At 46.2% G+C, this 27,628-nt stretch overlaps 2 protein-coding genes across 6 annotated transcripts; both read right to left on the reverse strand.

Annotated features, from left to right (window-relative positions):
* Positions 1 to 4,706: 4,706 nt before the first annotated feature.
* LOC135536700 (coilin-like) lies at positions 4,707 to 20,484 on the reverse strand. The gene is made up of 7 exons (XM_064962960.1): positions 20,006 to 20,484; positions 18,371 to 19,673; positions 18,052 to 18,141; positions 11,912 to 11,959; positions 9,062 to 9,131; positions 7,092 to 7,180; positions 4,707 to 5,616 (listed from the first exon to the last, which is right to left on the reverse strand). Exons 1-7 carry the CDS (start codon positions 20,254 to 20,256, stop codon positions 5,557 to 5,559), a joined length of 1,911 nt encoding a protein of 636 aa, XP_064819032.1. The 5' UTR covers positions 20,257 to 20,484; the 3' UTR covers positions 4,707 to 5,556.
* Positions 20,485 to 21,925: 1,441 nt separating this feature from the next.
* On the reverse strand, positions 21,926 to 26,275 carry LOC135536693 (putative nuclease HARBI1). Of its 5 annotated transcripts, XM_064962951.1 has the most exons (11): positions 24,811 to 26,268; positions 24,548 to 24,723; positions 24,396 to 24,457; positions 24,227 to 24,313; positions 24,098 to 24,139; positions 23,856 to 24,029; positions 23,741 to 23,776; positions 23,089 to 23,642; positions 22,904 to 23,019; positions 22,706 to 22,807; positions 21,933 to 22,611 (listed from the first exon to the last, which is right to left on the reverse strand). In XM_064962951.1, exons 7-11 carry the CDS (start codon positions 23,764 to 23,766, stop codon positions 22,552 to 22,554), a joined length of 858 nt encoding a protein of 285 aa, XP_064819023.1. In that variant the 5' UTR covers positions 23,767 to 23,776; positions 23,856 to 24,029; positions 24,098 to 24,139; positions 24,227 to 24,313; positions 24,396 to 24,457; positions 24,548 to 24,723; positions 24,811 to 26,268; the 3' UTR covers positions 21,933 to 22,551. The 5 variants fall into 5 exon arrangements, 4 of the variants coding, with proteins under 4 accessions (XP_064819023.1, XP_064819021.1, XP_064819024.1 ...); XM_064962949.1 differs by having other exon boundaries at positions 23,856 to 24,313; positions 24,811 to 24,881; positions 25,182 to 26,268; XM_064962952.1 differs by having other exon boundaries at positions 23,856 to 24,313; positions 24,811 to 24,933; positions 25,182 to 26,268.
* Between the last annotated feature and the right edge of the window lie 1,353 nt (positions 26,276 to 27,628).

A 27,628-nucleotide genomic window follows, 5' to 3' on the forward strand; every position in this document is an offset into this window, starting at 1 on the left:
ACCAGACAGTTCATGAAAATGGATCCCTTCCTACAGACAGTGATTCACGTGGCCGTGCTGTATAAAGAAGGCAGACAGGCATCAAGGCATTCAGTTACTGTCCTATTGAACGTTAGAATGGGCAAAACCAGTGAGCTAATCGACTCAGTATCTCAGAAACGTCTGCCCTCCTGGGCTTTTCACGCACGACAGCGTCTAGAGTTTATCCAGAATGGAGCGACAAAACACAAAACACCCCGTCAGCAGCAGACCTGTGGGAGAAAACAGCTCGTTGATGAGAGAAGAAGAAGGAGGACGGCAAGAACGGTGCAAGCTGTCACGGATTGGCTGTTGCAGCAGACGACCACACCGGGTTCCCCTCCAATCAGCTACAAACAGGAAGAAGCAGCTTCAGTGGAGGAGTGATCACCAAAACATTTGAGGAGTGGGGAGACATCGACTGGTCCGACGAATCCCGGTTCAGTATTGGGTATAAGGACAAGGGTCCTTAAACAAGAGTCCTTAAACAAGAGTTCTTAAACAAGAGTCCTTAAACAAGAGTCCTTAAACAAGGGTCCTTAAACAAGGGTCCTTAAACAAGGGTCCTTAAACAAGGGTCCTTAAACAAGAGTCCTTAACCAAGAGTTCTTAAACAAGAGTTCTTAAACAAGAGTCCTTAAACAAGAGTCCTTAAACAAGAGTCCTTGAACAAGAGTCCTTAAACAAGAGTCCTGAAACAAGAGTCCTTATTTCACCTTTATTTCACCTTTAGTTGAGAACACCTTTATTTAACCAGGTAGATTAGTTGAGAACACCTTTATTTAACCAGATAGGCCAGTTGAGAACACCTTTATTTAACCAGGTAGGCCAGTTGAGAACACCTTTATTTAACCAGGTAGGCTAGTTGAGAACACCTTTATTTAGCCAGGTAGGCTAGTTGAGAACACCTTTATTTAACCAGGTAGGCCAGTTGAGAACACCTTTATTTAACCAGGTAGGCCAGTTGAGAACACCTTTATTTAACCTGGTAGGCTAGTTGAGAACACCTTTATTTAACCAGGTAGGCTAGTTGAGAACAAGTTCTCAATTGCAACTGCGACCTGGCCAAGATAAAGCAAAGCGGTTTGACAGATACAACAACACAGAGTTACACATGGAATAAACAAAACATACAGTCAATAATACAGTAGAACAAAAGAAAACAAAACGTCTATATACAGTGAGTGCAAATGAGGTAAGTTAAGGAACAAGAGTCCTTAAACAAGAGTCTTTAGGTTGAATGCATTCCGTTGTGCAACTGACTCGGTATCCCGTTTCCCTGTCCTTCCTGCCTGGTACAGGCTGGCGGTGGTGTAAAGGTGTGGGCAATGTTTTCCTGGCACACGTTTGGTCCCTAGACACCAATTGAGAAACAAACATTTCCAACACCTTGTAGAATCCATGGTCCCTGAAGGATTCAGGCAGTTTGTCGAGGCACAGCGGTGTCCAGTTGTCCGGATGTCCTTTGGGTGGTGGACGATTCTTGATACACACAGGAAACTGTTGAGCGTGAAGAACACAGCAGCGTTGCAGTTTTTGACACCAATCGGTGCGCCGGCCACCTACTACCCTTGGCACTTAAAGATGTTGTCTTGTCATTCACTTTCTGAATGGCACACATACACAATCCGTGACCAATTGTCTTAAGGGTTAAAAATCTATATTTAACCTGTCTCCTCCCCGTTCATCTACACTCTTAGGAAAACAAATGCTATCTAGAACCTTAAAGGGTTTTTCAACTGTACCCATAGGAGAACCCTTTGAAGAACCCTATTTGGTTGCAAGTAGAACCCTTTCTACCTGGAGCAAAAAGGGTTCTCTTTTGGGGACAGCCGCAGAACCCTTTCTACCTGGAACAAAAAGGGTTCTCTTTTGGGGACAGCCGTAGAACCCTTTCTACCTGGAACAAAAAGGGTTCTCTTTTGGGGACAGCCGTAGAACCCTTTCTACCTGGAACAAAAAGGGTTCTCTTTTGGGGACAGCCTTAGAACCCTTTTGGAACCCTTTTTTTCTGATTGAAGTGGATTCAACAAGTGACATCAATAACGGATCATAGATTTCACCTGGATTCACCTGATCAGTCTGTGTCATGGAAAGAGCTGGTGTTCTTAATGTTTTGTACACACAGGATAGATAGATAGATAGATAGATAGATAGATAGATAGATAGATAGATAGATAGATAGATAGATAGATAGATAGATAGATAGATAGATAGATATCTTGTCTCAGGAAGGAAAGATACACAGAGCATTTATCAGAAAAGCAGGGAACTGTAATTTAGTGATATCCTGCGGAGACAGACAGAGAGAGACAGGTCGTTTACTAGGCTGCACCCCAGCTGTCTGTCTTCATGCCTGTCTCCCTGCTCGTCTGCCTGTCTTCCTGCTTGTCTGTCTGTCTTCCTGCCCTGCCTGTCTGTCTTCCTGCTTGTCTGTCTGTCTTCCTGCCCTGCCTGTCTGTCTTCCTGCCCTGCCTGTCTGTCTTCCTGCTTGTCTGTCTGTCTTCCTGCTTGTCTGTCTGTCTTCCTGCCCTGTCTCCTGTCTGTCTTCCTGCTGGTCTGTCTTCCTGCTTGTCTGTCTGTCTTCCTGCCCTGTCTCCTGTCTGTCTTCCTGCCCTGCCTGTCTGTCTTCCTGCCCTGCTTCCTGTCTGTCTTCCTGCTTGTCTGTCTGTCTTCCTGCCCTGCCTCCTGTCTGTCTTCCTGCCCTGCCTCCTGTCTGTCTTCCTGCTTGTCTGTCTTCCTGCCCTGCCTGTCTGTCTTCCTGCCTGTCTGTCTTCCTGCTGGTCTGTCTTCCTGCTTGTCTGTCTGTCTTCCTGCCCTGCTTGTCTGTCTTCCTGCCCTGCCTGTCTGTCTTCCTGCCTGTCTGTCTGTCTGTCTTCCTGCCCTGCCTCCTGTCTGTCTTCCTGCTTGTCTGTCTGTCTGTCTTCCTGCCCTGCCTCCTGTCTGTCTTCCTGCTTGTCTGTCTTCCTGCCCTGCCTGTCTGTCTGTATGCCTGTCAGTCTGCCTGTGTTCCTGCCCTGCCTGTCTTCCTGCCCTGCCTGCCTGTCTGTATATCTGCCAGTCAGTCTGCCTGTCTGTCTGACAGTCGGTCTGTCTGCCTACCCTGCCTGTCTGTTATAAGGATATTGTAACAGGGTTAAATAAGCTTCCACATGATACTAAAACATGGCATTTCAATGTGTTTGTATTGATGTTGGTTGAATGTCAGCTTCTCAAGTCTATAAAGGTGTATGGGAAAACCTGTACTGTGACAAGTGAAACACCAATAGTTTTCCAAATCTATAATAATAGGTTTTATTTCTAATTCATTATAGAGAAATGATAATGATTCATGTGAAATGAATGAGTGCATTGATAAAGTAGCCTAATGGCAACCTGGCAAATGTAACCACACTTGTGCAGACACACACGATCTCCGGTACAATCATAATATACATATATAATATACATCTCCCCATTAGGTCTATCTGACTCACCATCCCCATTATGAAAGACCTATCGATGTCTGAATATCCTGGAGGAATATGCCTACCTGTGGTTGGCGCGCGTACAGATGTGTTGACGTCAATGAGAATGCATCATTCTATTTAAACCGTGTCAACTAAATGATCCTATCAAACAGGTTAGATTTTTTTTTACACCAAATCGTATAATCCATCAGAAAATAAATCCAACGGTCACCTCGAGATCACATTCGGTTCTGTCTGGCAACCTGTTCGTCAGTGTCATAGCGACGTTGGCGATGAATACATGTATAATAAACTAACGTACACACACATACGGCCTAATACATGTTGTGATGATCATATTTCAAAACACTTGCACAGACAGGAGCTTCTTTCGATCAAATATCCTCCAAATTCTCATTCATCCTCATCATCATCCGTGGATGTCGTTAACCGACAGACGGAGACTTACCTCATCTCTGTCCCCCTGCCCGAACTGGAGCCCCAAATCCACAAAATGTTCGACCCGAATATAACCATCAGCATCCTCATCACACACGTCGAATACCTCCTTGAGCTTTTTAAGGAACCCTAGAAGCTGTTCTTGGTCGGGGAAGACGTTTCCTTCCATCTTGAGAGATCGGTTTGTCAGATAACGTCGTTATTGGACGGACTTTGTTAGAATTGGTTCTGTATTCGCCATCATTCCGGTTGCTGTCCTCCGCTGGTGCCGTTGCTGACTGGCTCGGTTGGTGCTGTGACATCAGCAGCATCCCGTTACGGAACGGGAAGGACCACTGATCGACGCGCGGTGGGTAGAGACGATAAATGGCTACGATTCACGAACATGAAGGGGGAAAAAAATCGACTTACGTAAACATCTGCCCATGAGCGTGTTTTTTAAAGTGTCAGGTGTTTTTATGTTAGGATACTGAGAAAGATACAATTTGATGTTATTGTGACACCATCTAGCTCCTTGATTGTTTTCCAACCATAGGACTATTGAACAGAAAATAGGACGTTATTAATGATTACTGTAAATCAACGTAAAATAAATTATATTTAAAAAGTAAAAACGGAACTAAATATGACACGTTTTCCAATCGCCAATGTATGTATTTTCCTTGTACAAGCCCCAGCTCCATGGTTACCCTGAATAGCTACTTTACATTCCGTTAAATTGTCCTGACCTCGTGTGGATGGTATTCTTGATAACTACTGGAACAATGGCAACCCCACCTATCCAGTCATAGGATATCAAACTTTATTATCTTACAAACAAGTTTTTTTTTTTAAATTCAAGATGGGACATTCACAGTTATATCAATGTGTAAAAAAAAAAGTAGAGAGACAAAAAGATTAAATAACATTTGAAGGTACTTAAAGCAACCTACCCTGTGCCCTCCCTTCCACAACACAACATTAGAAGGTGTTTAAGTGGGTCATTAAAATGGTGCTCATCACACACAGAACTAAAACTAATCAATAGCTTCAATCCAGACTTTGATTAGCTGAATCCAAGGTTCTGGTCAATTTCATTTTAACTCGTCTACTGAGGAAATAAACTGAAACTCAAAACTATTGAATTTAACAAATCTCCATTAAAAAAACCATCCTGAATGAGTTGAGTCAACCACATGTTAACAGTAAGGCTGGGATAAGGGGTTTGGTAAGGTAAAATAGCTACCAGTATATAGTTCTTCATCAGAGAGACTGTAGAGTCAACCACATGTTGACAGTAAGGCTGGTTTCCCAGACCCAGATTAAGGCTCCACTCCTGAACTAAACAAAATCATAGTCAATGGAACTTCTCCAGCTTAATCTGGGTCCAGGGTAAACTGTCTATGGAGGAGTCAGAACAAGCCCCAGTCCATCCAATCAGAAACGGACTGGCCATGGGGCAGATCTGGCAAAAGCCAGATTTGGGCTGGTCCATTTTTAACCCAGTCTAAATTGGGGTTGTGTGCCGAATTATTATAATTTGGCCAATACTGGGGTTGGCCAATACTGGGGAACTCAAGGGGGGAGGGGAAATGGGGCAGCGTTTTAGAAATGCCTGGGCCAAGTCGACCAAGAACGTCCATCTTGTTCCTCAGCTCAAATTCCCAACAACTAGCCTGGGTTCCAGCAGTGAGTCCCAACGTTCAGTCACCTGCAAAGAGAGAGAGAAAGACACACTGAAAAAGGATTCTATTCAATTCTATGGGAGTGACATCACAAACACATCCCCATGGTAACCGGAAAACCACAACATTCTGAATTCTGCACATACAGCTGTTTTATTGGAAAGTATTTAACCCCCATTATGCCTGGTTTAAAGTATCCCAACAGGTTTCCCTTTCAACTAAACGATTATAAGGGACATTCATTGGACAATGAACAGCTTCCCTCAACATGTGGGTGGGGTTAAAATGCAGTCAGGGACAATAGAGAGGGGGTCAAGCCCATCCATACAGTGTCACACAGCCAGTACAGAGTGAGAAGAGGCCTGCTTAGTGAAGAGAGGATGGTCAATGGAACCAAAACAACATTCAAAGGTTAAGCCACCCCCCCAGTGTTACGCCAGACCCTCCCCCCCAGTGTTACGCCACCCCCCCCCAGTGTTACGCCGCCACCCTCCCCCAGTGTTACGCCGCCCTCCCCCAGTGTTACGCCACCCTCCCCCAGTGTTACGCCACCCTCCCCCCAGTGTTACGCCACCCTCCCCCCAGTGTTACGCCACCCTCCCCCCAGTGTTACGCCACCCTCCCCAGTGTTACGCCAGACCCTGGCTCTGACATACAATCTGATAATACAGTATTGTAGAAATGAAGTCTACATTGATGAATGTGCGCAGATCAATTGTGCTGCAGCATCAGTGCCTGCAGGCAGGGTCTGTGAAATAGCGCTGTACAGTAACAGACACAGCGTACTCCACACTGCTTCTATTGGCTTTATTCATGTATATATAAACGTAGAGTAACAGTGTTCTGTCTTACCCTGGAGCCCCGGGACACAGCGTACTCCACACTGCTCCTATTGGCTTTATTCATGTATATATAAACGTAGAGTAACAGTGTTCTATGTCTTACCCTGGAGCCCCGGGACACAGCGTACCCCACACTGCTCCTATTGGCTTTATTCATCTATATATAAACGTAGAGTAACAGTGTTCTATGTCTTACCCTGGAGCCCCGGGACACAGCGTACTCCACACTGCTCCTATTGGCTTTATTCATGTATATATAAACGTAGAGTAACAGGGTTCTATGTCTTACCCTGGAGCCCCGGGACACAGCGTACTCCACACTGCTTCTATTGGCTTTATTCATGTATATATAAACGTAGAGTAACAGTGTTCTATGTCTTACCCTGGAGCCCCGGGACACAGCGTACTCCACACTGCTTCTATTGGCTTTATTCATGTATATATAAACGTAGAGTAACAGTGTTCTCTGTCTTACCCTGGAGCCCCGGGACACAGCGTACTCCACATTGCTTCTATTGGCTGTATTCATGTATATATAAACGTAGAGTAACAGTGTTCTCTGTCTTACCCTGGAGCCCCGGGACACAGCGTACTCCACACTGCTTCTATTGGCTTTATTCATGTATATATAAACGTACACTAACAGTGTTCGGTCTTACCCTGGAGCCCCGGGACACAGCGTACTCCACACTCTCGGATCCGTCCGCGTTCTGATACACCAGGTCAAACTTCCCCGGCTCCCCCGGCGCTGAGGGGCAGACAGACATGTTAAAGGTCCATCTTGGTAAGGTCCAGCAATGACAGGTAGTGCCAAGGTGCCTTCAGATGGCTGAGGGAAACATCGTCCGAGTCCCGATTCTCCACCTTTCTCCCAAAGTGTACACTGGAACACTTCTCATCATGGATTTAACGATGGAAGCTCACTCCAGCCAATCATTACATCAATCCAATGACAGGAAGTTGTGCCAGTGCACTCTGGGAGAAGGGTGGAGTATCGCCATTCAACAGTTATTTCCTTCATTTCCCCCATTCACTTAAACTGTGAAGTGAGGGATATTCATCCTACCTTGATAAGCAGAGAGCAGCCATCCGTTTAGCCTTACCTTGATGAGCAGAGAGCAGCCATCCGTTTGGCCTTACCTTGATGAGCAGAGAGCAGCCATCCGTTTGGCCTTACCTTGATAAGCAGAGAGCAGCCATCCGTTTGGCCTTACGTTGATAAGCAGAGAGCAGCCATCTGTTTGATCTTACCTTGATAAGCAGAGAGCAGCCATCCGGTTGGCCTTACGTTGATAAGCAGAGAGCAGCCATCCGTTTAGCCTTACCTTGATGAGCAGAGAGCAGCCATCCGTTTGGCCTTACCTTGATAAGCAGAGAGCAGCCATCCGTTTGGCCTTACGTTGATAAGCAGAGAGCAGCCATCTGTTTGATCTTACCTTGATAAGCAGAGAGCAGCCATCCGGTTGGCCTTACGTTGATAAGCAGAGAGCAGCCATCCGTTTGGCCTTACCTTGATAAGCAGAGAGCAGCCATCCGGTTGGCCTTACCTTGATAAGCAGAGAGCAGCCATCCGGTTGGCCTTACCTTGATAAGCAGAGAGCAGCCATCCGGTTGGCCTTACGTTGATAAGCAGAGAGCAGCCATCTGTTTGATCTTACCTTGATAAGCAGAGAGCAGCCATCCGTTTGGCCTTACCTTGATAAGCAGAGAGCAGCCATCCGTTTGGCCTTACCTTGATAAGCAGAGAGCAGCCATCCGGTTGGCCCTACCTTGATAAGCAGAGAGCAGCCATCCGTTTGGCCTTACCTTGATAAGCAGAGAGCAGCCATCCGTTTGGCCTTACCTTGATAAGCAGAGAGCAGCCATCCGGTTGGCCCTACCTTGATAAGCAGAGAGCAGCCATCCGTTTGGCCTTACCTTGATAAGCAGAGAGCAGCCATCCGGTTGGCCTTACCTTGATAAGCAGAGAGCAGCCATCCGGTTGGCCTTACCTTGATAAGCAGAGAGCAGCCATCCGGTTGGCCTTACCTTGATAAGCAGAGAGCAGCCATCCGGTTGGCCTTACCTTGATGAGCAGCCATCCGTTTGGCCTTACCTTGATGAGCAGCCATCCGTTTGGCCTTACCTTGATAAGCAGAGAGCAGCCATCCGTTTGGCCTTACCTTGATAAGCAGAGAGCAGCCATCCGGTTGGCCTTACCTTGATAAGCAGAGAGCAGCCATCCGGTTGGCCTTACCTTGATGAGCAGCCATCCGTTTGGCCTTACCTTGATGAGCAGCCATCCGTTTGGCCTTACCTTGATAAGCAGAGAGCAGCCATCCGTTTGGCCTTACCTTGATAAGCAGAGAGCAGCCATCCGGTTGGCCTTACCTTGATAAGCAGAGAGCAGCCATCCGGTTGGCCTTACCTTGATAAGCAGAGAGCAGCCATCCGGTTGGCCTTACCTTGATAAGCAGAGAGCAGCCATCCGGTTGGCCTTACCTTGATAAGCAGAGAGCAGCCATCCGGTTGGCCTTACCTTGATAAGCAGAGAGCAGCCATCCGGTTGGCCTTACCTTGATAAGCAGAGAGCAGCCATCCGGTTGGCGTTACCTTGATAAGCAGAGAGCAGCCATCCGGTTGGCGTTACCTTGATAAGCAGAGAGCAGTTCGAGCTCAATCTGTTTGGTGCTGTGGTCAAAATGAATGATTTTCCCCTCCTGATAGACAAACAGGGAGACACAGTGAGAACGAACATTACCCAAATGAAACCAATTACATTTTTAAATATGTAGCATATAAACATTTACCACATGTATTTAATCCTACAGACAGAGAGAGAAAACAGTTCCTAACAGTGTTCACGCAGCCGTTTCTCCTCAAGTTATACGAGACAGAGGAGAGAGAGAAAACAGTCCCTAACAGTGTTCACACAGCCGTTTCTCCTCAAGTTATACGAGACAGAGGAGAGAGAGAAAACAGTCCCTAACAGTGTTCACGCAGCTCTTTCTCCTCAAGTTATACCAGACAGAGAGAAAACAGTCCCTAACAGTGTTCACGCAGCTCTTTCTCCTCAAGTTATACCAGACAGAGAGAAAACAGTTCCTAACAGTGTTCACGCAGCTCTTTCTCCTCAAGTTCTACCAGACAGAGAGAAAACAGTTCCTAACAGTGTTCACGCAGCTCTTTCTCCTCAAGTTATACCAGACAGAGAGAGAGAAAACAGTTCCTAACAGTGTTCACGCAGCTGTTTCTCCTCAAGTTATACCAGACAGACAGAGAGAAAACAGTTCCTAACAGTGTTCACGCAGCTCTTTCTCCTCAAGTTATACCAGACAGAGAGAAAACAGTTCCTAACAGTGTTCACGCAGCTCTTTCTCCTCAAGTTATACCAGACAGAGAGAGAGAAAACAATTCCTAACAGTGTTCACGCAGCTCTTTCTCCTCAAGTTATACGAGACAGAGAGAGAGAAAACAGTTCCTAACAGTGTTCACGCAGCTCTTTCTCCTCAAGTTATACCAGACAGAGAGAGAGAAAACAGTTCCTAACAGTGTTCACGCAGCTCTTTCTCCTCAAGTTATACCAGACAGAGAGAAAACAGTTCCTAACAGTGTTCACGCAGCTCTTTCTCCTCAAGTTATACCAGACAGAGGAGAGAAAACAGTCCCTAACAGTGTTCACGCAGCTCTTTCTCCTCAAGTTATACCAGACAGAGAGAAAACAGTTCCTAACAGTGTTCATGCAGCTCTTTCTCCTCAAGTTATACCAGACAGAGAGAGAGAAAACAGTCCCTAACAGTGTTCACGCAGCTGTTTCTCCTCAAGTTATACGAGACAGAGAGAAAACAGTTCCTAACAGTGTTCACGCAGCTCTTTCTCCTCAAGTTATACGAGACAGACAGAGAGAAAACAGTTCCTAACAGTGTTCACGCAGCTCTTTCTCCTCAAGTTTTACGAGACAGACAGAGAGAAAACAGTTCCTAACAGTGTTCACGCAGCTCTTTCTCCTCAAGTTATACGAGACAGAGAGAGAGAAAACAGTTCCTAACAGTGTTCACGCAGCTCTTTCTCCTCAAGTTATACCAGACAGAGAGAGAGAAAACAGTTCCTAACAGTGTTCATGCAGCTCTTTCTCCTCAAGTTATACCAGACAGAGAGAAAACAGTTCCTAACAGTGTTCACGCAGCTCTTTCTCCTCAAGTTATACCAGACAGAGAGAGAGAAAACAGTTCCTAACAGTGTTCACGCAGCTCTTTCTCCTCAAGTTATACCAGACAGAGAGAGAGAAAACAGTTCCTAACAGTGTTCACGCAGCTCTTTCTCCTCAAGTTATACCAGACAGAGAGAAAACAGTTCCTAACAGTGTTCACGCAGCTCTTTCTCCTCAAGTTATACCAGACAGAGGAGAGAAAACAGTCCCTAACAGTGTTCACGCAGCTCTTTCTCCTCAAGTTATACCAGACAGAGAGAAAACAGTTCCTAACAGTGTTCATGCAGCTCTTTCTCCTCAAGTTATACCAGACAGAGAGAGAGAAAACAGTCCCTAACAGTGTTCACGCAGCTGTTTCTCCTCAAGTTATACGAGACAGAGAGAAAACAGTTCCTAACAGTGTTCACGCAGCTCTTTCTCCTCAAGTTATACGAGACAGACAGAGAGAAAACAGTTCCTAACAGTGTTCACGCAGCTCTTTCTCCTCAAGTTATACCAGACAGAGAGAAAACAGTTCCTAACAGTGTTCATGCAGCTCTTTCTCCTCAAGTTATACCAGACAGAGAGAAAACAGTTCCTAACAGTGTTCACGCAGCTCTTTCTCCTCAAGTTATACCAGACAGAGAGAAAACAGTTCCTAACAGTGTTCACGCAGCTCTTTCTCCTCAAGTTATACCAGACAGAGAGAGAGAAAACAGTTCCTAACAGTGTTCACGCAGCTCTTTCTCCTCAAGTTATACCAGACAGAGAGAAAACAGTTCCTAACAGTGTTCACGCAGCTCTTTCTCCTCAAGTTATACCAGACAGAGGAGAGAAAACAGTCCCTAACAGTGTTCACGCAGCTCTTTCTCCTCAAGTTATACCAGACAGAGAGAGAGAAAACAGTCCCTAGCAGTGTTCACGCAGCTGTTTCTCCTCAAGTTATACGAGACAGAGAGAAAACAGTTCCTAACAGTGTTCACGCAGCTCTTTCTCCTCAAGTTATACGAGACAGACAGAGAGAAAACAGTTCCTAACAGTGTTCACGCAGCTCTTTCTCCTCAAGTTTTACGAGACAGACAGAGAGAAAACAGTTCCTAACAGTGTTCACGCAGCTCTTTCTCCTCAAGTTATACGAGACAGAGAGAGAGAAAACAGTTCCTAACAGTGTTCACGCAGCTCTTTCTCCTCAAGTTATACCAGACAGAGAGAAAACAGTTCCTAACAGTGTTCACGCAGCTCTTTCTCCTCAAGTTATACCAGACAGAGGAGAGAGAGAAAACAGCGAGTCTTTCAACTATTTTTACTTACTTTATACTCAGACACCTCTGGTGTGTAGTTCTCTGTCAGCTCCAGCAGCTGTGAACACACACGACAGAGTGATAATGAGTTACATGGAGGAGTGTAGCACCTTAGTAACACACAACTCTACAGTCATCTCTCACTGTTCTTCTATTTTAATTAAAGAGGTTTTATTCACATGGAAAACAGAAAGACTCACAGTGGCAAGAAAAATGTATGTGAACCCTTTGGAATTACCCGGACCTCCGCATAAATTACCCAGACCTCCGCATAAATTACCCAGACCTCCGCATAAATTACCCAGACCTCCGCATAAATTACCCAGACCTCCGCATAAATTACCCAGACCTCCGCATAAATTACCCAGACCTCCGCATAAATTACCCAGACTTCCGCATAAATTACCCGGGCTTCTGCATGAATGGGTCATCAAATTTGATCTGATCTTCATCTAAATCACAACAATAGACAAAACAGTGTGCTTAAACTAATAACACACAAATTACTGTATTTTTGTCTATATTGAATACATAATTTAAACATTCACAATGTAGGTTGGAAAAAGTATGTGAACCCCGAGGCTAATGACTAAAAAGATAATTGGAGTCAGGAGTCGGCTAACCTGGAGTCCAAATCAATGAGACGAGATTGGAGATGTTGGTTAGTGTTAGAGGAAATTATAGTTGAAATGATTAATTATGTATACATTATTGATTAGAACCATTTATTCTAATACTATTATGTTATATGAAAAGTATGAGTTTTTGGTTAAGCTGTTACTGAAAATGTAAGCAGAACAAATTAATTGTCTGTGCCTCTTGGGAAGTTTAAGGGGGAGACAAGATAAGAATGTTTGGGTTATGTTCCATTAGGGGAGAAAAAGTGTATCTTTTAGACAGATTGGAATGTCTGTTTTATGAGGGGAGTAGAAGATCTCCAGGCCTGAGTATACTACGCTATTGTAAGGATGGGAGAGAGTGTGAAACTGATGACGTCATTTTATGTTCTCTCTTTAAAATGTAATGTTCTTTGTATTTTGGGTCAGTACTCATCAAGAATAAACACTGTTACCTTTGGCTTTTAAGACTGGTCTCGATCTACTTCATGCATAATTAATGAACTTACAACTCATTAATGAATTAGAAATGAGTGCGAATTTGGTTTTGGCTACAAAACATATAGGAATTTAGAATTCCTCTATCAGTTAGAGCTGCCCAGCCCTTTAAAAAACTCAAAAAATTTGAGTTTGCTATTCACAAGAAGCATTGCCTGATGTGAACCATGCCTCGAACAAAAGAGATATCAGAAGACCTAATTAAGAATGATTGATTTGCATAAAGCTGGAAAGGGTTACAAAAGTATCTCTAAAAGCCTTGATGTCCATCAGTCCACGGTAAGACAAATTGTCTATAAATGGAGAACGTTCAGCACTGTTGCTACTCTCCCTAGGGGTGGCCGTCCTGCAAAGATGACTGCAAGAGGACAGACCAGAATGCTCAATGAGGTTAAGAAGAATCCTAGAGTGTCAGCTTAAGAATTACAGAAATCTCTGGAACAGGCTAACATCTCTGTTAACTAGTTTTCGATACGTAAAACACAAAAACAAGAATGGTGTTCATGGGAGGACACCACGGAAGATGCCATTGTTGCACGTCTGAGGTTCGCAAAAGTGCACCTGGATGTTCCACAGCGCTACTGGCAAAATATTCTGTGGACAGATGAAACTACAGTTGAGTTGTTTGGAAGAAACAGACATCACTATGTGTGGAGAAAAAAAGCCCAGCACTCCAACATCAAAACCTCATCCCAACTGTAAAGTATAGTGGAGGGAGCATCATGGTTTGATGCTGCGTTGCTGCCTCAGGGCCTGGACAGTTTGCTATCGTCGGCAGAAGAATGAATTCCCAAGTTTATCAAGACATTTTGCAGAAGAATGTTAGGCTTTCTGTCTGTTCAACAGAAGTTGGGTGATGCAACAGGACAACGACCCAAAACACAGAAGTAAAATCAACAACAGAATGGCTTCAACTGAAGAAAATACGCCTTCTGGAGTGTCCCAGTCAGAGTCCTGACTCAACCCGATTTGAGATGCTGTGGCATGACCTCAAGAGAGCAGTTCAGACCAGACATCCCTTGAATATTGCTGAACTGAAGCGGTTTTGTAAAGAGGAATGGTCCAAAATTCCTCCTGACCGTTGTACAGGTCTGACCAACAACTACAGGAAACATTTAGTTGAGGTTATTGCTGCGAAAGGAGGGTCAACCAGTTATTAAATCCAAGGCTTCACATACTTTACAACCCTGTACTGCGCCTGTCTACAACCCTCTACTGCGCATGTCTACAACCCTCTACTGCGCCTGTCTACAACCCTCTACTGGGCCTGTCTACAACCCTCTACTGGGCCTGTCTACAACCCTCTACTGGGCCTGTCTACAACCCTCTACTGGGCCTGTCTACAACCCTCTACTGGGCCTGTTTACAACCCTGTACTGTGCCTGTCTTCAACCCTCTACTGTGCCTGTCTACAACCCTCTACTGGGCCTGTCTACAACCCTCTACTGGGCCTGTCTACAACCCTCTACTGGGCCTGTCTACAACCCTCTACTGGGCCTGTCTACAACCCTCTACTGGGCCTGTCTACAACCCTCTACTGGGCCTGTCTACAACCCTCTACTGGGCCTGTCTACAACCCTCTACTGGGCCTGTCTACAACCCTCTACTGGGCCTGTCTACAACCCTCTACTGGGCCTGTCTACAACCCTCTACTGCGCATGTCTACAACCCTCTACTGCGCCTGTCTACAACCCTCTACTGCGCCTGTCTACAACCCTCTACTGCGCCTGTCTACAACCCTCTACTGGGCCTGTCTACAACCCTCTACTGCGCCTGTCTACAACCCTCTACTGCGCATGTCTACAACCCTCTACTGCGCATGTCTACAACCCTCTACTGCGCCTGTCTACAACCCTCTACTGCGCATGTCTACAACCCTCTACTGCGCATGTTTACAACCCTCTACTGCGCATGTCTACAACCCTCTACTGCGCATGTTTACAACCCTCTACTGTGCATGTTTACAACCCTCTACTGCGCATGTTTACAACCCTCTACCGCGCATGTTTACAACCCTCTACTGTGCATGTTTACAACCCTCTACTGTGCATGTTTACAACCCTCTACTGTGCATGTTTACAACCCTCTACTGTGCCTGTTTACAACCCTGTACTGTGCATGTTTACACGGGGGGGGGTTCAAGAAAGACTTGAAAACCTATAGTTGTTTGTTATTAGTTTTAAGCAGACGGTCTATTGCTGTGACTTAGGTGAAGATCAGATCAAATGATGAATGAATGCAGAAATCCAGGTCATTCCAAAGGCTTCACATACTTTCTGTTGCCATTGTACATCAGCAGCATCTTTAACCCTTTCCCTCCTCGTCCACGGAGAGCCGACTGAATTAGGACAGCTAGGAGTTTCCTGGTCACATGACCTGAGCAGGAAGAAGGCTCCAGTGTCTGAATGGAGTGACGCTATACACTAACGATGGTCTTCCTTCAACCAGTACACTGAGGCCCTTCCATTTGAACCACTGGGAAACAGTGGCCCGTGTTACTGAGTGGACCACCCTGGCTAAATAAAGACATGACCTGAGTGAAGGCAAAACGCATTGCTTCCATTTGAACCACTGGGAAACAGTGGTCCGTGTTACTGAGTGGACCACCCTGGCTAAATAAAGACACATGACCTGAGTGAAGGCAAAACGCATTGCTTCCATTTGAACCACTGGCCCGTGTTACTGAGTGGACCACCCTGGCTAAATAAAGACACATGACCTGAGTGAAGGCAAAACGCATTGCTTCCATTTGAACCACTGGGAAACAGTGGCCCGTGTTACTGAGTGGACCACCCTGGCTAAATAAAGACACATGACCTGAGTGAAGGCAAAACGCATTGCTTCCATTTGAACCACTGGGAAACAGTGGCCCGTGTTACTGAGTGGACCACCCTGGCTAAATAAAGACATGACCTGAGTGAAGGCAAAACGCATTGCTTCCATTTGAACCACTGGGAAACAGTGGTCCGTGTTACTGAGTGGACCACCCTGGCTAAATAAAGACACATGACCTGAGTGAAGGCAAAACGCATTGCTTCCATTTGAACCACTGGCCCGTGTTACTGAGTGGACCACCCTGGCTAAATAAAGACACATGACCTGAGTGAAGGCAAAACGCATTGCTTCCATTTGAACCACTGGGAAACAGTGGCCCGTGTTACTGAGTGGACCACCCTGGCTAAATAAAGACACATGACCTGAGTGAAGGCAAAACGCATTGCTTCCATTTGAACCACTGGGAAACAGTGGCCCGTGTTACTGAGTGGACCACCCTGGCTAAATAAAGACATGACCTGAGTGAAGGCAAAACGCATTGCTTCCATTTGAACCACTGGGAAACAGTGGTCCGTGTTACTGAGTGGACCACCCTGGCTAAATAAAGACACATGACCTGAGTGAAGGCAAAACGCATTGCTTCCATTTGAACCACTGGCCCGTGTTACTGAGTGGACCACCCTGGCTAAATAAAGACATGACCTGAGTGAAGGCAAAACGCATTGCTTCCATTTGAACCCAGTGTATCAGACTGAGCTGTGTGGTGAGTACGGAACTGCCAGCAGGTCTATAAGTGGTGGGTTACCTCGACGGTCGGTCTACAAGCGGTGGGTTACCTCGACGGTCGGTCTATAAGCGGTGGGTTACCTCGACGGTCTATAAGAGGTGGGTTACCTCGACGGTCGGTCTACAAGCGGTGGGTTACCTCGACGGTCGGTCTATAAGCGGTGGGTTACCTCGACGGTCTATAAGCGGTGGGTTACTTCGACGGTCTATAAGCGGTGGGTTACCTTGACGGTCTATAAGAGGTGGGTTACCTTGACGGTCTATAAGAGGTGGGTTACCTCGACGGTCGGTCTACAAGCGGTGGGTTACCTCGACGGTCGGTCTATAAGCGGTGGGTTACCTCGACGGTCTATAAGCGGTGGGTTACTTCGACGGTCTATAAGCGGTGGGTTACCTTGACGGTCTATAAGCGGTGGGTTACCTTGACGGTCTATAAGAGGTGGGTTACCTCGGCGGTCTATAAGCGGTGGGTTACCTCGACGGTCTATAAGCGGTGGGTTACCTCGACGGTCTATAAGAGGTGGGTTACCTCGACGGTCTATAAGAGGTGGGTTACCTCGACGGTCGGTCTATAAGCGGTGGGTTACCTCGACGGTCTATAAGCGGAGGGTTACCTCGACGGTCTATAAGCGGAGGGTTACCTCGACGGTCTATAAGCGGTGGGTTACCTCGACGGTCTATAAGCGGAGGGTTACCTCGACGGTCTATAAGCGGAGGGTTACCTCGACGGTCTATAAGCGGAGGGTTACCTCGACGGTCTATAAGAGGTGGGTTACCTCGACGGTCGGTCTATAAGCGGTGGGTTACCTCGACGGTCGGTCTATAAGCGGTGGGTTACCTCGGTCTATAAGCGGTGGGTTACCTCGACGGCCTATAAGAGGTGGGTTACCTCGACGGCCTATAAGAGGTGGGTTACCTCGACGGTCTATAAGAGGTGGGTTACCTCGACGGTCTATAAGAGGTGGGTTACCTCGACGGTCTATAAGTGGTGGGTTACCTCGACGGTCTATAAGCGGAGGGTTACCTCGTCGGTCTATAAGAGGTGGGTTACCTCGACGGTCTATAAGCGGAGGGTTACCTCGACGGTCGGTCTATAAGTGGTGGGTTACCTCGACGGTCTATAAGAGGTGGGTTACCTCGACGGTCGGTCTATAAGCGGTGGGTTACCTCGACGGTCGGTCTATAAGCGGTGGGTTACCTCGGTCTATAAGCGGTGGGTTACCTCGACGGCCTATAAGAGGTGGGTTACCTCGACGGCCTATAAGAGGTGGGTTACCTCGACGGTCTATAAGAGGTGGGTTACCTCGACGGTCTATAAGTGGTGGGTTACCTCGACGGTCGGTCTATAAGCGGTGGGTTACCTCGGTCTATAAGCGGTGGGTTACCTCGACGGTCGGTCTATAAACGGTGGGTTACCTCGACGGTCGGTCTATAAGTGGTGGGTTACCTCGAAGGTCTATAAGTAGTGGGTTACCTTGAAGGCGATCTTCTGTCCGTCCTGAGGGGGAGCAGCTAGGAGGGGCATCTCACTGTAGTCCCTCTTGGGGACACTCTCTGATGGGTTCTACAAGACACACACCTATAAATGTCATACCTCCCACATCTTCGTTGCAGCAGCAACAGAAGTAGGTTACAGAATGCCACAGGGTTGGTGTCGAGTCCATTTCAATTCAGGAGGTAAACTGAAATGCCAATTCCAGTTCTGTGCTTTTCAATGAGAATTTAAAAAAATTAAATCTAAATGGCTTGAATTGACCAACAATGGAATACTGTGCAGCAGTCAGTTGACTTACCTGGAACACCACAGAGCTGTTAATCAGGGAGTCCTTCTGGTACGATGGCGGCTGAGGAGTCTGCTGTCGCTGTCCACCTTCATAGTTGAAATAAAACCCTGCATTATCTCCTCCCCCTGCCCCGCTATCTTCCCCTCTCCCTCCTCTACCCCCACGAGAACCCCTATCCCACTCCCCACCTCTACCCCCACCACGAGGACCCCTGTCCCACTCCCCTCTAACACCCCTACCTCCACCACCCCAACTCTGGACTCCATCCCCTCTACCCCTAACCCCTCTACCCCCACCTCTCTCCACACCCCTAGGGCTTCCCCTGCCTCTCCAGGTGGGTTGTGCTGCCATAGCAGGGACTATCCCCATCCCCGGTTGTTTGATAACCAGCTGGATCTCCTCCTCACTACTACTACTACTAGAGCCTGGGCTCTCAGGCCTCCTGTGGGCCTTCTGCACTGCTGGGGTAGAGCCTGGTCCTGGAGCATTAGCTCTCTGGCCAGGGGATACAGAGGTCCTGGGACCTGAGGAATGGAGGCTGGGCCTGGAGGGGGTGGTTTTGTCTCTAGGACCAGCTCCGGAGCCAGTGGGTATGGTGGCAGGAGGAGTGGCAGCAGGTTTGGATAAAGGAGTTTGGTTTTTAACGGGAGGTTTGCCTGTGGTGGCTTTGCTACAGGCATCGTCACCCGATGAGTCTGAATCAGATGATGAGGGAGGTGGGCGTGGTTTCTTAATGGGGACTCTGGGTTTAACTACAGGGGTGGCTTTAGATGTGACAGGGGGTGTAGCGCTAGCAGAGTGTGATTTGGAGGGTAGTTTCTGCATGGGTTTTTGACTGGGGGCCTCCTCCTCCTCACTACTTTCACTGGAATCAGAAGAGTCATCCGTTTCCCCATTCGGGGTCTTTGCTGTGGCTTTACCGTTAACAGATACGGCTGTGGCCGCTGGGGCCTTCTTGGGGTTTTTGTCCGCTTTGACTACGGTGGGAGAGGGTCCTGTGGACGAGGTGGGAGAGGGTCCTGTGGACGAGGTGGGAGGGGGTCCTGTGGACGAGGCAGTGGTTTTGGTCACCACCTTCTTATCTTTCTTTTTCTTCTTCTGTTTCTGCTGGTCTTCTTTCCTCCTCTCTTCAACTGCAGCCTGGTTGGAATCGGCCTCCTGACTCTCCTTTCTCTTCTTCTTTTTCTTCCACTCTTCACTCACTCGGTTCTGTGTGGGCTCCTCCTCGGCATCTCTCCTCCTCTTCTTGGACTTCACAACAGATGTGTTCGACTGACTTCCATTCGAAAGGGTTAGGGTGTCCACCTTCACTCTGTCAATCAACACAACACGGAGGGTTGGAAAGGTAGATATTCTCAATGTACTAGGGGTGGTGTGTGATTGGCCTAGGCTAAGACCAGGCTTGCAGTGCAACCCGTCTATTGTTTTGTTGCAAGCCGGTGTAGCTACCTAGCTCGGCTGCATAACCAACCCAAATAAATAGAATGAACCAACCACGTGGGTTAGATCACAGACGGAAATCCTAATGAAAGTTACAGCGCCATTAGCTCTTGTCAAAAGCACTTAGCGCAGGTCTAGAGCTAAGCGTGGATCAGACTGGATAAAAACATGTCTGGCTAGCCGGGGTGTGTGTGTGTGACGCACCTGATAGTGTCGTTATCTCGGACTACGTAGATGCTCTCTGTGTGCGGCAGGTAGCACTCTTCGATGAACAGACTCAAAATGCTCCTGCGACTGAAGTCAAACTTTTCCCTGATCACGCTGGCTATATCTGCTACCACGCGGCATTTGTTCAGATCCACGAGGACCCAGCACATGCGACAGTCGGATACCGAGGGCGGCGGGTAATCAAAATACAATCGCACCCGTATCACATTGGTATTGGAGGCTGCCATTGTTGCTGTGTGGAAGGAAATCTATCTCACACGCCGTTCAGAAAACTAGTTGCCTGTCTTTTGAAGAGTTGACTCGTTCAGTTACTGCCACCTGTTGGTACGGAAGGGAATTAGCCAGCTAAATATTTCATTAAACTCTCCCTCATACCGGAAGCACTAGCCGGTTCCCACTCGATAACACAGCCACAGGGTCAATTATACTCTAAAATCTTTGGCAGGGGTAGTTGAAAACATTAAAAAAACATAAGTCCGGTAAAGAGGCAGTCTTTTTCAAAACGTAAAACCCTTAACAAAAGATCAATACATGTTTTATTAACAAATAGCCTAACAATTGATTAGCAGAACCTAGTAGTAGGCAACAGTAGGAACCATTTTGGTCAAAAACAAAACCTTCTCATGAAGGACATATCTACATACATTTAAAACGTCACACAGAGCTGGTGAGGTAGTGCATGTCAGTGTTGTGTGTAAGTTGACTATAGAATGTGAGACTAATGCTTCGTATAAAAACATAATCAGATGTAATGACAGGCAGCCGATGATAAACATATCGCTTGAAAAACTCAGTAACTCCTCCAACACCTGATTTTATCCCTTCACGTTTTTCCACATTGATGAACCATCTCCATTCAACTCCAAAATTATATTAAACTTTCCTACACTCTCTTCAGCGGACAGACACCACAAAGAAACCTGTAAATTGTAGTGAAGATACATGTTTCACGAGCTGTGGTCCTTCCACAATTGTGCAACGCCATGCTTGTTGTTGTGATGACAGCAGTTTTTTGGCGCTTTCAAGACAACTGGGAACCCAACACACACACACACACACACACACACAACTAATGTCAGTGATCTTCAGGGGCCTGTTGCACAAAACTAGGATAAGGGATTAAGCCAGGATATCTTGGTGATCCTGGCTCAATTGATCCGTAATCCGGTTGCACTAAAGATGGATAGGGGGCAGGAGGATATGTTATGGTATAAATTACCATGGAGATTTATTCTGTGGAGCTAGCCTGCTCCAGACCAGGCTAAATTCCAGGATCTATTTAATCTCATCCCTAATGTCAGTCAGCAGTCACCACAAATGGAAACCAATAGTTATTTCACTGCTCACTATACATTGTTATCACATATAACTAGACCCACTGTTATTATTTAAACGTTTGTGATCATTAATTTCAATGATTTTGGATAAAAAATTATTTTTAGATGATGTTGCTATCATTAGATAATTTACAGTTTCCCATAGACTATAAGGCTATATATAAAATGATCGAATATTAGGGCCACAGAGGGGAAAAAAAACACAAGTCATAATATTGTAACCAGTTGTTTTAAAGGAGGACAGTTGTTAAAATGACAGATGTGGGGCATTTCGTGAAATTGTACTTCAGTATGGTTTCATAAACAAAGACATGCTGATGTGCCAGAATATTAAGTATCACATTGTCATAAGTATCAAAACTGTAAAAACAATATGTAGCTTTTCTGCAGAAAGAACCAGCCTCATAAATGTATGACTTTATCCTTTTTCTTCAGTGTGGCCCTAGTACTCTGTCATATAAACAAATACACATTCCATATGAATATAAAAACACAATGTGTAACATTATGTTCCTTTATTGAATAAGGACAAAACAAAGCAGGTAAACCATCAGCTCCTTTCGAAACTGAAGTCACAGTGACTCTACAAGATGGAAAGCACAGAATCCAAGCATATTATACAAAATGATACATACACATTCAAAGGTCTGTATATAACACACCCTGCATGTCTGCACACTAAAATAAATGCAGGACAAATCCATACACATCAACTGAACAGACAAATGAATGGATGCAGTAGCCTCCCTGCAGCCTTGTATTACACACAGTATACCGCACAAACATCATAAGAGGCCAAATTCGTCAAAAAACGAACCCAAAAAACCCAAATTCCTCTGCCACCGCAGGACATATTTAACCAAAATTGAAAGCACACATACTAACTAAAATAATTCAACACATATTGGTCCCTCAGCAGCCGACCACTGTCGTCATCAGGGAAGATTGCCGGATTGTCCCAGTCCATGGCTGGTGGCACTCTGGGGGCCCTCTCCTTCCTCGGGCAGGCCACATTGTGGAGGACAGCACAAGCCACAGTAATATCACATGCCCTAACAGGGCTGACCCTTAATTTGTGAAGGCAGTGAAAGCGTGCCTTCAGGAGGCCAAAGGTCATTTCAACTCTGGCCCTGGTATGGGCATGGTTGTAGGCCTGCTGTGCTTCCTGGGGGTCTGTGAAAGGTGTCAGGAGAAAAGGCTGGCAGCCATACCCCCTGTCTCCCAGCAACACACCAGAGAATTCACCTGTCAACACAAAATCTCATCATTACTACCTCATAAACACAGTGATATTCTTGACACAGCCATGATGGTTATAAATAGGGGTTGTGTGGCTTACCTTGTGATAGATTTCAGAGGCCCGAAAGATTCTGGAGTCATGGACTGAGCCAGGCCATTTTGCCACAACATTGCTGATCACACAGTCAGCATTGCAGACCATCTGAAATCATAAGATGAGGAATATTACACCAATCAATGCACATCACTGGCAATGCAGAGTGTTCGTCAATGGACAATATCAAAAAGTTATGTTCACCTGAACATTAATGCTGTGAAAGGATTTCCTATTCACAAAATCGGCCTCATGGGCACCTGAGGGGGCTTTTATCCTTATGTGTGTGCAGTCCACTGCACCAGTGACATTGGGGAAACCTGTCACACAAAGTAATGAGTATCCTACTATGTGTTAACAGTTGTCCTGTAATTTGTAGATCCTCTTACCTGCAATCCTATAGAACTCCTCTTTGATGTCACAGAGTCTTCTGTGGCCAGGGAAGGAGATGAAGACATCTGCTAATGCTTTGATAGCCAGACACACACTCCTTATTGTGCGGCAAATTGTGGCCTTGTTCAGCTGTTCTGCATCCCCCACTGAGTACAGGAAGGCTCCACTAGCAAAAAAGCGCAGGGCCACACAAACCATTTGCTCCACACTCAGTGCATGGCTCTGTGCAGTGCGGTGCTTAATCCTGGGACCCAGTAGTCTGCATAGATACCTGATGCCATCTGCAGAACACCTGTATCTTTCATATAGATGGTCATCAGGGAAGGCCAGTGGGTCCAACCGGTCCCTGAAGACCCTTTCTCGCCTGAAGGCTCTCCTCAGCACAAGTGCTTCTTCATCCACCACATCTCGCACGAATGGGCATGCCATTGTCAGAGCAGAAAGGAACACACAATTTTGGGCCTTCATATAGGCTAGTGGCCACACCTGGTGCTGGGGGGTGGGCAAAAGAGGGCGATGCCTTATAACGATGACTTGGTTGTACTGATTGCTGGGAAAATAAAAAAAACCTTAGAAAGATGCCACCGTCCTGTGTGCTCACAATAAGAGCTCATATGTCATGGCTCACTTGACTTTACGAGAATATACCTAATTTTTATTTTGAGCTGTGTCATCTTCTTGGAGCTGGGGGAGGAAAGAAAAATAATGATTAATACATTTGTGTTACAGTTAGCATACAGTGTACATTGAAGGCATATCTCACCTCCCTCTCAAGTTTTTTTATTTCAAGGTCCAGTTTCCTAATTGTCCTCTTTTTTATTTCGGACTCCAGTGCAAGATTTTCCATCTTTTTCTTCTTGTACTGAATGTCTATGTCTGCCAGTTCTATTTGGCGCCGGAGGTGGTTACCATACAACTTTCTGATAGCTTGTGAGCTCTGTGAACACAATACAATTAGCGCAGCTGGAATTTGGCAGGATGTGGTGTCCTTTTATTAATACGCACTATGTTGCCAGGCTGGTTTTCCCACTGTATAGCATCTGGGTCCTGTAAAATAAATTAGATTTTTTGATTTTGATGAGGACTCCTCACTATTGTAGAGTAAATAGTACTTTCACAGTCTTAACATGATACCTCATGCCTTCTGGAATCCAGAGAGATGGTCTCCTCCTCATCATCGTCTCCATCATGTGCTGTTGCTGCTGCACTGGGGCCTTCACCCTATCACATTTAATCGGATTCATATTGAAGCTAGTAGACAAGACATGCCAGGCCTACAGTATGCCTTTGATGGAGTACTCACTGGATCAGCATCGTCTGGTGCTTGTGCTGGTGGCTCTAACAGGAACACAGTGCTGCCAGACACTGCAAGGCAATAGGTAAACCAAAGTCAGACAGTCCAAATTGATTCAATATGAATGTGGTTGTATCCCATGTAGAGATGGAAGGACATACCTTGAATGAAGCGGGTGGCATCTTGGGAGGAACCTATGCTCGTCTCTTTCCCCCAGGGATCCCCTCTAAGACGGGCCTGCCTTTATTTAGCTCCAAGGCCATGTCCTCTGCTGGGGTAAGGTCAGCCTTTGGTGACCCACCACCCGTGCCTTGTCTGTGGGTATTCTTTTTCACTGCTAAAACAGTACAGACAATGTGTGAGCAGGCACCTTCTGGGTACAATATATGCTTGTGCTTTGTTAAATATTAGTCAGGGACCATACCATTCTGCAGAATGTTCTTGTATTTGATTTTGACCTGCTGCCATGTCCGTTTTGGCCCGTTCATGTTTAATCTACACACACACACACTCACACACACACACACACACACACAATGGAGTCACACTGCAAAAAATTACTTGGTATTTTTGTCTTGTTTTCAGTAAAAATATCAAAAAATTTATCATAGCTTTATACAGTGTGATGGAGTTACTTTAAACAATTTCACTCATATCTGCAGTGCATTTCAATTAAAAATTTAACCGTTTCATAAATTACAGTACAACTGCATTTTTGGAGATGTGAATTAAATATTTGAATTGTAATTGTGATGTTTCAGCGGAGCGGTGAGTGTGTAATTGTGCACTACTTACGCATTCAGGCGGTCTGCAATACTTTGCCACGCGTTTTCTCTTTGCTTTATCACTGTGGCGGTGTTGCCTTTCTTCTTAATTATATCTTTTACCTCCTCGTATGCCTCCATGAGGATTTGTGCTTCCGACGGGGAAAAGTACGCGGCTCTAGTTGCCATGGTAAATCAGTTAATCTGTGATCTGTGGCGGGGTCTATTTGAGTGAGCCGTGAGCGCGCACCTATCCAGGATTGGTTTCACCTGGTTTAATGAATCCGTGTCTGCTCATCCTGGCTTGGTCTTTGTGCAACCAATTAAGCCTGGACGCACATGTTTTGGCTTCATTGAGCTCAGCTGAGTCATTTATCCCGGATGTCTTAATTCTACTTTTGTGCAACAGGCCCCAGGTCGTAAAGTCAGATCTCCAGCAAGATGCCCGAGTTTCCGACTTTGAATTCGGAGTTGGATGACCTTTCAAAACTATTTTCCCCAGTCGGAGCTCGTTCTCCCCTCCCTTTCCCCGAGTTGTCTTGAACGCACTGAAGTGTGAGATTTCTGAGTTCCCAGTTGTTTTGAATGCAGCATTTCTACCATCGTTCTTATTGTGCGCTAGCTCCCTACGTCATCACTACAAGCACCATTTGATTCACCAGATACTCTACATGCCCACGTTCTGATACACCAAGCACAGAGAGGGTCTGATCGAAAAGCCAATGGAAAGCTAAGTGCCCACCCAGCCGAGCTCAGCGAGGAGAACGAGAGAGAGCAGGGTTGTACACCAAAGTTACATACCCGAATTCAACACGTACATTCCAAAATGCTGACAAATATTGACATATAAATCGATTACAAATTACATGACCCTCCCCTGGACTAAATACAAGAAAATGCTAAACCCTCCCCCATTTTCCTCCAGGTAACAATTGATTAAATTTCGACCGCTACCTAACTAACTAGTTGCTTAGCTGGCTAGTTGCATTCTTATATATTTGTAAAAAAATCTGGTTATTCGACCAACTGTAATGTGAAGCTGCTGTTTTCCTTCCTCCTATTGGATTGTTACAAAACTTAACTTCCCCATTTCAAAACAAACGCTCTGACTGGAAGCACTGAGTAGCCGAATGTTTCACACGGCTTCAATATGCGATTCCCTTTCTTGCCACTAGGCGACAGCAGAGTACACTCAATCTTTGGTGGTAGTAGTTGTCAACATCAAGAGAGGGTAAAGTGGCAGTATTTTCAACCAGGCATTTTCATGATGTACGTACATCAGTGGTTCCCAACCTTCTGGTTACTGTACCACCAAGTCCATTTTACTCTGCCCAGAGTACCCCCTCATGCCCATTACTGGTAAGCCTATGGCCTCAGTCTTCTCAGGTACCCCCTGTGGATAGGCCCATTACCCCCCGGGGGTTCTGGTACCGCTGGTTAGGATACACGGATATACATAAGACATGGAAACCTTCACAGTAGATGTATCAAGACATGTAAACCTTCACAGAAGATGTATCAAACCATGTTTTTTTTTACAAACAGCTTTTACAACTGATTTAAACAGAGTAGACAACAAAGTAGAAGCAATTTTGGTCAATAAGCTTGCTCCTACCTATCTCTCTGATTTGGTCCTGCCGTACATACCTACACGTACGCTATGGTCACAAGACGCAGGCCTCCTAATTGTCCCTAGAATTTCTAAGCAAACAGCTGGAGGCAGGGCTTTCTCCTATAGAGCTCCATTTTTATGGAACGGTCTGCCTACCCATGTCAGAGATGCAAACTCGGTCTCAACCTTTAAGTCTTTACTGAAGACTCATCTCTTCAGTGGGTCATATGATTGAGTGTAGTCTGGCCCAGGAGTGGGAAGGTGAACGGAAAGGCCCTGGAGCATCGAACCGCCCTTGCTGTCTCTGCCTGGCCGGTTCCCCTCTTTCCTCTGGGATCCTCTGCCTCTAACCCTATTACAGGGGCTGAGTCACTGGCTTACTGGGGCTCTCTCATGCCGTCCCTGGAAGGGGTGTGTCACCTGAGTGGGTTGATTCACTGATGTGGTCATCCTGTCTGGGTTGGCGTCCCCCCTTGGGTTGTGCCGTGGGTTGTGCCGTGGGTTGTGCCGTGGCGGAGATCTTTGTGGGCTATACTCAGCCTTGTCTCAGGATGGTAAGTTGGTGGTTGAAGATATCCCTCTAGTGGTGTGGGGGCTGTGCTTTGGCAAAGTGGGTGGGGTTATATCCTTCCTGTTTGACCCTGTCCGGGGGTGTCCTCGGATGGGGCCACAGTGTCTCCTGACCCCTCCTGTCTCAGCCTCCAGTATTTATGCTGCAGTAGTTTATGGTGTCGGGGGGCTAGGGTCAGTTTGTTATATCTGGAGTACTTCTCCTGTCCTATTCGGTGTCCTGTGTGAATTTAAGTGTGCTCTCTCTAATTCTCTCTTTCTCTCTTTCTTTTTCTCTCTCTCTCGGAGGACCTGAG

The sequence above is a fragment of the Oncorhynchus masou genome, unplaced genomic scaffold (genome assembly GCF_036934945.1).
Source record: "Oncorhynchus masou masou isolate Uvic2021 unplaced genomic scaffold, UVic_Omas_1.1 unplaced_scaffold_651, whole genome shotgun sequence".
NCBI lineage: Eukaryota > Metazoa > Chordata > Actinopteri > Salmoniformes > Salmonidae > Oncorhynchus > Oncorhynchus masou.